This window comes from Lupinus angustifolius, unplaced genomic scaffold, assembly GCF_001865875.1.
Source record: "Lupinus angustifolius cultivar Tanjil unplaced genomic scaffold, LupAngTanjil_v1.0 Scaffold_58_23, whole genome shotgun sequence".
Lineage (NCBI taxonomy): Eukaryota > Viridiplantae > Streptophyta > Magnoliopsida > Fabales > Fabaceae > Lupinus > Lupinus angustifolius.
In genome coordinates this window covers 47,936-60,544 of record NW_017722816.1, presented here as the reverse complement: position 1 = coordinate 60,544, position 12,609 = coordinate 47,936, and the positions used below count along the sequence as shown (strand labels likewise).

The 12,609-nt window shown below is 33.6% G+C and overlaps 1 protein-coding gene across 4 annotated transcripts; it reads left to right on the top strand.

The window, feature by feature from the left end:
* The first annotated feature begins 2,949 nt into the window (after positions 1-2,949).
* Positions 2,950-5,925, top strand: LOC109339116 (binding partner of ACD11 1). Of its 4 annotated transcripts, none has more exons than XM_019576511.1 (5): positions 2,950-3,041; positions 3,211-3,342; positions 4,861-4,936; positions 5,105-5,218; positions 5,316-5,925. In XM_019576511.1, the coding sequence occupies exons 2-5, from the start codon at positions 3,227-3,229 to the stop codon at positions 5,742-5,744; spliced, it is 735 nt and encodes a 244-aa protein (XP_019432056.1). In that variant the 5' UTR covers positions 2,950-3,041; positions 3,211-3,226; the 3' UTR covers positions 5,745-5,925. The 4 variants fall into 4 exon arrangements, with proteins under 4 accessions (XP_019432056.1, XP_019432057.1, XP_019432058.1 ...); XM_019576512.1 differs by having other exon boundaries at positions 2,993-3,056; XM_019576513.1 differs by having other exon boundaries at positions 2,999-3,045; positions 3,184-3,342.
* Positions 5,926-12,609: the final 6,684 nt, after the last annotated feature.

Below are 12,609 nucleotides of genomic sequence, written 5' to 3'. Positions count from 1 at the left end.
GTATTCAATATTCAGGTGCTTAAAGCTCTTTCCCTACTTTAACCCAAAGCTTAGGGGTTTCTGGCCATAGACTCAGTGAGGTTTATCTAACATAGACCAATTGATTAACAAAGTTCGAAAATAAGTGGTATTCTTTTTCAATTAAGAATTAAGAATTATTTGGTACTCCTATCTATTTAGTAACTAAGAGTTAGTGCTAATAAAAAAAAAATAGTTCGAATGACAAATAATACAACAATAACTAATGATGACACAATAACCGCTTTGCCAAGTAGATAACCAAATCAAGGTACCATGACCTCTGTCTATAAATGAACCTGGCATTCATAAACTACATGATTTCCTCACTCCTCTAAAACTTAGAAGGAGGTAGATCTTAATAACCTCTCACTTCATGCTACATGTGGAATCAACCACCAAAAATCACTATTATGTATAGCTAGCATAGAACCTTAAGGTGGGTAGATCACAAGTACACATACCATTGCACACCAACATCGACTCTGATAATTCCTTCTTGGTCATTGGCCTCTATTCACTTTGCATGACTACTTCACTTTGAAAGGGAATTAAGAGAAAATGAATATTTGAGAGTCATAAAATATACTGATGAGATGACTCCAAAGCTTTCATTCTCTCTTCATTTCCCTCCAAAGCTCAAATCACAAATATACCCTAAAAAAATAAGATCATATCTAGGATAGAATGCTAAATGCACTTAAAAATATTAGTCCACATATCCTCTTTCTCACAAATGTGATAGTGACACATGTAGGATCTTATTAGTTGTTAGTGATTTACCTGTGATATACATATCATCTTCACGTGTTCTGTAGAATTTGTTTAGTAATTTGTTATATAGGAGAATATATCATTAATTCAACCCATATATCCATCAAAAAAGGTAAACCCTGTAAAGAGTATCTTTTGAAGATTTAAATATCTTCTTCCTCAAATCTAATCCTTCATCTCTAGGGATGTGGCTTTCTAGCTAGTGTGCTAGCTAGTCTTGGACTTTGATTGGTTTTGAAATGCTTCTCTAGTCAATTTTATCTTTGCAGTAGTAAGGTGAAAACAAATATATCACGACCCTACGCACCTTTAGGTACCATTCCCTATTTCCCATGCATATGTGGTGGGGAAAGCTTGTTTCATATTGTCTCCTGGACCCCCAAGGAAAAATAACTAGTTCTATAGTCCAAATTTATTGTAGGGTAGACATTTATGGAAATTTATGGGTGATTAGTTCAAACTTGTTTAAATGACTTAGAATTCAGAGTAGGTGGAATTTTGGAGCTTATTAGTAAAAATCTGTTACCGTGTAATGTGTTTCAGACACTAACACTTAAGTCTAATTTTCTTATAATAAATAACTTCTTTAATAATGAGTATAGGGTACCCGGCGCATTATAAAATTGACATTTTTATATAATAGAAGGAGAAATATAAGTTATTAAACTTATCCACCAACCAGAAAATGAAATATTCAACAATAACTAACAACTATCTAGTATATTAATCCTTGTCCAAAGTTTATTAATTAAACTATCTAGTATATTAATTAAACTTACTTCTCATCATTCTCATTAATTCTAGAAAAATCCAATGATTTGAATTAGTGAATAGATCTAAATTATTAGATATTTTTAGAATTGATGGTTAGGATAAAGAGTAAGTTTTTTTGGAGCAAATAAATCTCACTCTAATATATATTATTGTATTTTACATTATATTTCACAATCATAATTGTGGCTATAATATACAATATTATAATTTTAATTGTCTTCATACTAATATCACTATCAGAATTATGATTACATCATACATATAATTATAATTTTCTAACTAATTTATCGATCACTCCCATCGAGTAGAGATTATTGTATAATTATATCTACATTAATGTGTATACTAGAAAATAAATTATTAGTACACCCGCATTTTTGGGCACCCTTTTCTGACTCCTAGCAACTTATTCAACTAAAGTTGGGTTAAAGCCTGATTGATTAGTTTGAGAAGAAAGCCCAAAGCAAAGTTTAACTTGAACCTGTCTTTCGCTGATAGTGATCCTAGGCCGAAGAGAATGGGCAGATTAATTCGAGCTTTGCCTATTGCTAAACAAGTAAAATAAGACAATGCTATAGAAATTGATAGAGATGTGAGTAAAGCTCTTCTTTAAAAAATAAAACCAAAACTTTTTTTAAAGATTATAGCTGTGTTGCCAAGCATTATAATTATTAATAAATAACACTTATTTAAAAAATAATTGAATTATGAAAATAAATGATTTGCCAAATATATTCTCTAAACTTTATATGATTTATATCATTCTCATTGGGGCTCGAGCATAATTGAGCTAGGTCAATAGTGCTCCAAGGTTAATCACACAAGATAAAATTGTACAAACTAACTATGCTAATTCTTTAAAACAACCTGGGAGACTTTTTACGGAAATTTGGATCTAATTAAATCAAGCTAAAATAACTCATCATAAATGAAGGCTTTTGTGTATGGGCAAGCTGTAATGTATTCACCAAGAAGACATTAGTCTAATGATATAATGTTCATTTAGATCCCAAAATGAATAATATGTCAAATGTTTGATTCCTGTGAATCACATTTGTTGGAAAGGAGCCGTAAACTCCGAGAGGAATTAGTTCCTTATCAAAAAATAAGAAAATATATTTGATAGTAAAAAAAAAACGCTCTAATATGTTCACAAATAAATAACTCATGATGTATTGAGGAGGGCTTTTTGGATCTAAATGAAAATATTCCCATTTAAAATAAGAGTGAAGTAAATGTGACTTCTTAATGAAGTCTTAAGAAAATAGAAGACTAATTATTGAAATGGATTATTGGGTTTGTTTTTCCAAGGTAAGTCCAGGCCCACGACCCACGACCCACGATCCACGTTGACAGATAATTATTAACCAATTTCCTTTACAAACCCAATGCTTTTTAGTAACAAACTAGACACGAAAGAGAGCCCCTCTCTACTGATCTAAATTCCAAATCGTTTCTCTTCCAACTCATCACTGGTACGTTCAAGTTGTGTGAGATTTCGAATTTCCACTTTCTCTATTTACTAGTAAATCCATTTTATCATCATTATTATTTGTTTTGGTATGGATATTTTAGGTTATAATAGTTGCAGAATTAATGTTAAAATGTTTTATTGAGTTATTTATCAGTACATGTTACTTTCAGAATATACTCGAAAATCATGAGTTCTGGTGGATACTCTGTAGAAGTTACTGGTCTCTCTGCCAAAGCCACTGAGAAGGATGTCCATGACTTTTTTGCTTTCTCTGGTATAATTGAGCATGTTGAAATTGTTAGGTAACCTACGCTTTACAATTAATTATTTCATGCTTTACAATATGGTTTTATGTTACGATTGCGGCGGCTGTTGAAGTCGTTCCGTGTACAGTTTTGTTGCAATACTTTTCTGTGACTCCCTCGCCACAATATTGTGTCTACATTAGGTAATGTGATCCGGAAATTAAAACCTTCTTACTGTTGTTATTGAGTGTACTTTGAGGCTTCTTCACTTGTTGATTCCGTGTCCTTTTATTGTTGAAAAGTTGAAGTTTGAGTTCTTTTTGTTTGTTTTGATCAATAATTACAATTCCCCTTGAAATTTGTGCTAGTTATCATTGACACCCTTCTTATTTGGGAAAATAAACCTGCCTACCTTCATTTCTTTATTGTGTAAGTGTTAATTGTGTAGAGTCCCTGCACAAACTATGGACGCTATATTAGTATATGTAAATTCATAAACAAGATGAAGGTATTTGGGGGTGTAAGAACAGCATGTATAATAAGGGATGTGGGTGTAATTCTCCAAACAAGAGTAATGTGGGATACTCGAATGGGAAGGGAGGGTAGTGTAATTATCCCTTGTTTTAAATTTTAATAGTCCCATGCCCATTGAAGCCAACACCTGAAATGATCATTCCTATCAAAATAATTAGTTATCTCCTCTGATTTAACTCTGTTTTTTTTATGTCCCCTTTCGATATTCTTGGTGCTGCATCTGAGTTGGTCCGATTTGCTCAATGTGGATGGTGCTGCATGGGTCTCATCAAGCTGTGGTGTGTCTGAGTTGTATGTGGCCAGGTGCTTGGTTTCTGTGTCAGGATTAGACCTATTAGCTCAAGTTTGGCTCTGTGTTATGCCTCCAACCGTCTTTGTTGTGGGCATGTGTACTATGTTTTCGTGGTGTATATGATCAACAATTTTCTCTCTTATATCTTTTATATATTCTGAGCTATAATGCATATCACGACATTTTATTTTGTCTTCTATATTGCGACCTTTTTTATATATTTTAAATTAGAATTTAATTGAATGTTAGTTGTGATTATATATTAAGTAGTATCTTACAAGTTACAATCCATGTTGTGGTCTCACGTTTTATGTATCGGTGCCTTTTTCCCTATCCTAAGTAGGATTTCAAACTTGACAACCTTGGATGTAACACATTCTTGTTAGGTTATGATATATGTATGTAACACACCTTCAATATTTTTTTTCTTCGTTTTCTTCATGCTTAGCTTTCCATAATGTGGTGTATAATTTTTGGCCTGGAAATAAACTCCATGAGACAATTTGGACATTATGGTAAATATTCATTCCATGGATTTGTACCAGATATGAAGTCTATTAAGCATTCATAAAGTGATTGTTTTTATTTTCCTGATGTTAGAGGAGGATTGACATATATATTTGGTGGTGTCTGCATAGTAGTTGAACTGAAATTATTCCTAATATAATATTTCCCATCATTTTATTTGAGTCATTATTGAATTTTGGCTTAGCATTTTACATATGATACTTGATTATTGCTAATGGCAGGTCTGGCGATTATGCTTGCACTGCGTATGTGACATTCAAAGATGCATATTCTCAAGAAACTGCATGTTTGCTCAGTGTGAGTATTATCAGACTCATGTCCGGAAACCTTTACATATTTAAGCTGGAATGATCTTGTGGTCTACTGGTCATTAAGTTGCCTCAATAATCAATTCCATAATTTTCCAGTGATAAAAAGCATGAATGATACTTTATTTATTCCTTTCTTCAAAATTTGTTCTGTTAGGGAGCCACTATTTTAGATCAACGTGTATGCATAACACGCTGGGGGCAGTATGAAGCTGGATTTGATTTTTGGAACCACCCTTCGTATAATCATGAGGAGGAGACTTCTTCAACTGTATGAATATTTAATCCTGTGTTTCTTCACTTTTGCTAAAAATTATGGCTTGCCACTTGTGGTCTGTGACATCCTATGTTTACATGTTTTCTTTCAGACACCACAAAGCAGCCAATTTGTTTCCTCTGCTGGAGAAGCGGTTACTGTGGCTCAAGAAGTCGTGAAGGCAATGCTAGCAAAGGGATATGTTCTCAGTAAGGATGCATTAGCTACGGCTAAAGACTTTGACGAGTCTCATCAGGTTTCTGCCACAGCAACAGCGAAGGTTTCTGAACTGAGTCAGAGAATTGGCCTCGCTGATAAGATATCTGCAGGCGTTGAAGCTGTTAAATCTGTGGATCAGAAATATAATGTCTCTGAAACAGCCAAGGCTGCTGCATCTGCAACAGGAAGATCGGTAGCAGCGGCTGCAAATTCTGTGGTCAATAGCAGTTATTTTTCGAAGGGTGCCTTGTGGATGTCAGGTGCTCTAACCCGAGCGGCTCAAGCTGCTTCTGATTTGGGTACTCGAAATGGTAGGCAGTAAAGCATTGAGATAATTTTACTCTATTCTGTATATTTGTCTACCTCTGCTAAATAGCTTTTGTAAGTAAAGTTAATGTTTTTATACTTTTACAGTACCTACAATGTGCCTATATGGATATTATGATTTGTGAGGATAACATAATAGAAGTTTTTTTTATACAAAACTACAATTTAGTTTACAACTACCTTAACATGATTATAGAAATGGTATCAGATTTGAAATGTTCTTCCTTGAAGGATAATTTCATCAATACCCTTTTTGTTTTTGATAAAGATTGGTTTAACTCGAAACTCGACTCGAGTTTGGTATGAGTTAGTTTTTTAGTTCGAGTTCGGTTGGTTAAAGTTTGTGAACTGTTCGGTTCAGTTCGAATTGTTCTTTTGTACAACTTAAGTAATTAATTAAATTTTGAAAAATAATGAAAGTATAATTACAAACCTGCATAGATCTTCATTAATTTATATACATTTATTACCGTGAGTAATCCTTCATGAGCTGTAAGTATAATTACAATGATTTCCCCTATAGATATAGTATAATCTTAATGTAATATTTATATATTGTTAGTGTAAAAATTTATATACAATTTATATATTTTAATATATCATTTATAATTCATCTGTATTACTTTTTTGAAGTCAATAATAATAAAACATTAATGATGAATTATGCAGTGAAATTGTAAAACAAGTTGGTCACAAAGAAAATATTTACAGGGAAAAAATGCACACAACTGTTAGTAGTTGACTAATCACCATCAATCCATATTTCATTCTCCAAAAAAAATCTAAAACGATTGAATTTTTAGAAGGAACAATTAAAAGAAGGAAATACTACTATTTTGTACAAAGAGAACGATGTCAAACAACTATAGCAGGTGGAATTTGAGTAAGATGAGCATACCAAAAGCATAAGAGCATGTGGAGGACAAGATTAATTAGCTATATATATTGCTTAATTTCCCACTTTAAATTTCATTTTTTATAAGGATATTTCCTAATTTAAATTATTTAATTGAAAAGGAATACATATGTAGGAAAAAAAGGTTTTAGGAACATGGATCCACCCAATGCCAATAAGGCAACCTTGCTTCCATTTTCCAACTAATAAAGGCATGTGTAGTAATAAGAGATGTTGTTTTGGCTACATATTAAAGTTGTCTTTCCATGGGACCTATTCATGAAACATCAGTGTGTCCTTCTACCCCACTTCTCAAGAAAAGAAAAAAAAATACGTCTACTCTTGATTTTTTCTTCATCAAACTAAGGCTTGGTTTAACATAACTGATTAAAAAATAATGAAAGTTGAATAATTGGTAGAATGCTAGCTGAAAATTCAATTAAAAGTCAAAGGCTAATAAACAAATATTTTTTTTTAAAGTAAAGGAAGATTGGTTCAATTGACAAAGATTAATTCATTTCATATATTAAAAGAACGTGAATTATATATGATATCTCAATCTTAACAAAAACGAAGTGAAATATAGAGTTATAAGACATAAGTTCAATCACATCTTAAAAGACCAATGTTTTTGTAAAATTTCTTTCACAAAAAGTAAGCTACAACTTTTTTTTATCAGCAATCAACTTTATTGATAACATAAATAAGATTAGGAGAAGTAAGGTACAAATTTATTATTAACTTATAATTACATATTAAACTCATATTGAAGCTAAACTTTGAACAAATAACACTAAATGGTCATGCCATGCACAATCTTGTTATTGTTCATCTAAATTCTTAGCCGTGCAAGCATTTTCATTTAATGCGGAAAAAAAGCAACATGTAATAAAAGCACACACTCCTTTTATTATTTCTTTTTTCCTATTTAAATGACACCTAATCTCAAACATTCCTTTAATTTATTTTAATTACTTCATATGATTATTGATGTTACCAACAAGGTGTTGATCTAGTGGTATAAGACCCTACAAGATTTTCAGGATGACTAAAAGGTCAACGATTCGACTCCTGAGAGTCACACTTGTTGAGTGAGACATTCACGCACCCCGAAAAAAGACTAATTTCTTACCTAAAAGGGTAATGTAATACCTTAGTAGTACAAAAAAAAATATGATCACTGTTGAAAGTTTCACTTTTGATGAGTTTTAGACCACTATACTACATATAAAGTTTGGACAAAAGTCTTCTAATGTGACTTGCAATTTAAAGTTTAACGTGCATAAATCTATATAAAAAAAAACCAAAGATCAAAACCATCAAAACAAAATACCCAATACACCCACCACAAAAGCTTATGAAAAGATCTATAGTAAGACATACTAATCACAAAATACCACAGACACCAGATTGTAAAGTGAATCACCGAGCTTGTATTTTCAAGATAAGAATCATCATTTGTACCACCATATAGGCAAGTTATTGACTTTACATTTACATTTAAAGATAAAAGTGTCATTACAATATATTTAAAGGATAAAAGTATCACGTTATATAGTTTTCTCTCTATTTTATACATGTCCCTGAGAGAATCCTGAGCCATATTTTCCATATACAAACGAAATTCAGGCAACTTGATAGATGTTATGTTAAATTATTGAAATGGACACTTTGTGCCTGATTTTGCATATGCTCATGGTACTTGGACACTGATATGCTAATATATGAATCCGTTGGGCTAGAGAGATTTTTTAATAAGCTTGCTTATTTCTATAATAATCTTTTCTGAATATGTAATGATGATTCTTAAATTTATCTACTAATTAAGCTTGTTGAAATATGATAAAAAGAGTTAATTGTAGAAAGGACATAATCTATACTAGATAAATTTGGGTCAATTATTAGATAAATTTATCTTAGTTTATTATATAATTTTGTATTAATGAACACCAGTTTTAAAAAAATAATGAATATGACAGTTTTAAAAACTAAGTAGTGTGAAATAAATATTAGGTATATGATTTTTTTATTAGTAAAGGCAAAGTATGAATATAAAAATTACGTTCATTTAAATATTTAAATAACTTTTAGGCATGTTTTATCGTTATATAGTAAAATAGATAAATTCTTCTAAATGTCCCATTCATAAAGAAGGTTTGAACCTCAACTTTCACCCTTTTTATTTTTCACCCCTCTTTGTGATTTTTCTCATACATGTTAGTGTTTGTACTTAGAAAGAAAAGAAAAGAATTGTAGAAAGAGTTGCAGAAAGAAAGAAGTTGAAACCAGAAGGTGAAGAATTCGGGTGTGAGGGAGAGAATTGTTCAAGAAGAGATTCAATGAATATTCAATGCATTAGAAAAATGTGTAATCCATCAATTATATACACCTTTCCTAAAACAACTTCAACCAACTTAACTACTTTCTATAATTGGCAACTCTTCTAACTACTATACCTAACTCTCTTTGATTACAACTATTAACATGCCCTCTTAATCAAGAGAGTTTTGATTCATGACAACAAACTTTACACAGCAAAACAACATTACATAGTAAAAACAGAGTTGTTTTAGAACTTTAATACATTCATCATATCTCTTAACTTCTTGAACCTATCAACCTTGAGTGGTTTTGTTAAGATATCAGCCTTCTGAATTTCTGTTGAGCAATGAATCATCTTGACTCTACCCTTACCAACTTGATCTCTTAGGAAATGAAATATGGTTTCAATGTGTTTGCTCCTTCCATGACTAACAAGATTCTTTGCCAAGCTTATTGCTGACTTATTGTCCACCCTGAGTTCAAAATTCTCAAACTCTCCATACTCCAGCTCTGTCATTAGATGTATCAGCCATAAGCCTTGGCAAGTTGCATTACATGCTGAGATATATTCAGCTTCACAAGTTGATAAAGCCACTACATCTTGCTTCCTTGAGCTCCAAGATATAGGTGCACCGAAAATGGTGAACAAGTAGCCTGAGGTGCTCCTTCTGTCCTCCTTGTCTCCACACCAATCTGAGTCTGAGTATCCTACAAACTCTGACTCACAGTTCTGCCTTTGGTTTGGAAAGAGCACACCATAGCACAAAGTTCCTTTGAGATATCTCATGATTCTTTTTGCTGCAATCATGTGAGCTTGAGTGGGCTTGGCCATGTATTTGCTTATGACTCCCACTGCATATGTTATCTCTGGCCTGCTATGACATATGAACCTGAGGCACCCTACTATTTGTCTGTACAATGTTGTATATGCATCATTTTCCAGGCTAGCTTCATTCATCTTCATGTTTGCTTCAACTGGGGTTGAAGTAGGCTTACAATTCTGCATTTGAAATCTCTCTAGCACATCATTTGTGTATTTCCTCTGATGCATCATTATTCCCTTCTCTATTTTGAGAAATTCTATCCCAAGGAAATAAGCTAATTCCCCAAGATCTGTCATCTCAAACTCAGATTTGAGCTTTCCTTTTAATGCTAGAATTTCACATTCACTGCTTCCTGTGATGACCAAATCATCCACATAGAGACAGACCAGAATTAAATCTCTTGTGCTTGTTAGATTCACATACACACCATGTTCTACTTTGCACTTTGTGAAGCCAATGGATGAAAGGAATGAGTCAATTCTTTTGTTCCAAGCTCTTGGAGCTTGTTTCAAGCCATATAGTGCCTTCTTTAGTCTTAGTACTTTGTTTTCCCCTGCTGTTGCTGTCTCAAAACCAGGGGTGTGTTATATACACTTCTTCTTCAAGAGGCCCATTTAGGAATGCACTCTTGACATCAAGTTGCCACAATTTCCAGCCATTCCAACTAGCAAGAGCAACAATCAATCTGACTGTTTCGAATCTGGCCACTGGTGCAAACACTTCATCATAGTCATACCCTTCTTTTTGCATGAATCCTTTGGCCACAAGTCTTGCCTTGTGTTTGGAAACACTTCCATCAGGTCTCAGCTTGACCTTGTACACCCATTTGACTGTTATAGGCCTCTTAGTACTTGGTAGTTCAGCTTCTTCCCAAGTATCATTTTTATTGATTGCTTTGAGTTCTTCCTTCATTGCTTCAAGCCATACATCCTCCTTGAGTGCTTCTTTGAAAGTGATAGGTTCAATTTCACCTAAGAGAGCTAAGTGAATTAAGTCACCCTCATCAGTGATTACATCATCTGCAAACATTTCACACTCACTTAGCCTTAGTGGTAGATGCCTTGTCCTTGTAGGTCTTGTTTCAGTAGTTCTGTTTTCTTGATGCCTCATTCTTGGAACAGGGTTCAAATCTTCTGAATTATCACTGTTCTCTTGCATAGGGATCACAATTATTGATTTGTTGTTTTCAGGCTTCACAAATGAATCTTTCCATAAGCTCATTTCATCAAAGTACACATCTCTGCTGAACACTACCTGATTTGTGATAGGATTTAGGAGTCTATATGATCCTGTTGGGTTGTAGCCAACAAAAATCATCAATTCACTCTTGTCATCTAGTTTCCTCCTCAAATGATCTGGGATGTGCATATAACAGACTGAACCAAACACTCTTAAGTGCTTCACTGATTGCCTTTTTCCTGTCCAAACCTCCTCAGGAATCTGATTCTCAAGTGCTTGAGTTGGGCATCTGTTTAACACATATGTTGCTGTAATCACAACTTCACCCCACAGATTATGAGGTAAGCCTTTGCATTTCAGCATGCACCTCACCATGTTCATTATGGTTCTATTTCTCCTCTCAGCCACTCCATTATGTTGTGGAGTATATGGAGCAGTGACTTCATGAATGATGTCATGTCCTTCACACCAATCTTCTAGTTCTCTTGAGTTGAACTCTCCTCCCCCATTTGTTTTGAAAATTCTTAAGAGTTTTCCAGATTGCCTTTCTGTTAAGGCCTTGAACTTCTTCAGCTTTTCAAATACTTCATTCTTTGTTTTGATTAGGTAGGTCCACATCTTCCTGCTAAACTCATCAACAAAAGAGACAAAGTATTTGTTTCCTCCAAGAGAGGGCACTTCAAAAGGACCACATACATCAGAATATACAACATTTAGTAATTCAACAGCTCTAGTTTGGTTGTGATTACTGAATGGTGTTCTTGCCTGTTTGCTAGTTAGGCAGTTATCACATGTTGAGTTTTGAGTTCTGATTTCAGGAAGGCCAATAACCATATCTTTAGTGCTTAACATTCTAAGATCTCTATAGTTGAGGTGACCATACCTTAGGTGCCAGAGCCATGTCTTATTTGAAGCAGTTTCTGCCTTCAAGAATTGTGACTCTACAATTCCTAGTTTGATTTGGAATGTCATGTTGTTTGAGAGTGGAGCTTGTAGGATTTTCTTCTTCAGTTTATCATAGACACTCATCACTCCATCATTCAGCTCCATGCTGAAACCTTTTTCATGTAGTTGCCCAAGGCTAATCAGATTGGTTTTCATCTCAGGTACAAACAACACATTGTTATGTATGCTTTGCTCCCAGATTTCATTTTGAGAGGTATGTCACCTGAGCCTTTAGTGATCACTACCCTGTTGTCTGCAAACTTCACTTTGTTTCTCTTGCTTGAGTCAAAAATCACCAACCATTCTTTATGCCCAGTCATATGGTTAGAACAACCAGAATCAAGGTACCAAGTGTCATTTCTTTGGGATTTGCATTCTGTTGTCATCATGAGTTGCACAACTTCTTCTTCAAAGTCTTCATTCTCTTCCTTAACAAGATTTGCTTCTGAATCTTGCTTTCTTTGTTGTTGATTCTTGGTAGGTGCTAAGCATTCAGTTAGGTAATGCCCAAGCTTATCACAATTGTAACACCTGACCTTCTTCTTATCAATTTTTCTCCTCATCCCTTTGAATTGCTTTTGTCCAAACCTCCTACTGGTTTGTTCTGGTTAATCTGAATTATTGGCATAATTATTCCTCCCTTTCATATCAGGGTATCTTCCCCGAGTTCTACTTGAATTCTTCACACAAAATCC

Coding starts and splice junctions, on each gene's coding strand:
- LOC109339116 (XM_019576511.1), top strand. CDS start 3,227: ATGAGTTCTGGTGGATACTCTGTAGAAGTTACTGGTCTCTCTGCCAAA. Junction 3,343..4,860: donor GAGCATGTTGAAATTGTTAG/GTAACCTACGCT, acceptor TGCTAATGGCAG/GTCTGGCGATTATGCTTGCA. Junction 4,937..5,104: donor AAACTGCATGTTTGCTCAGT/GTGAGTATTATC, acceptor TTGTTCTGTTAG/GGAGCCACTATTTTAGATCA.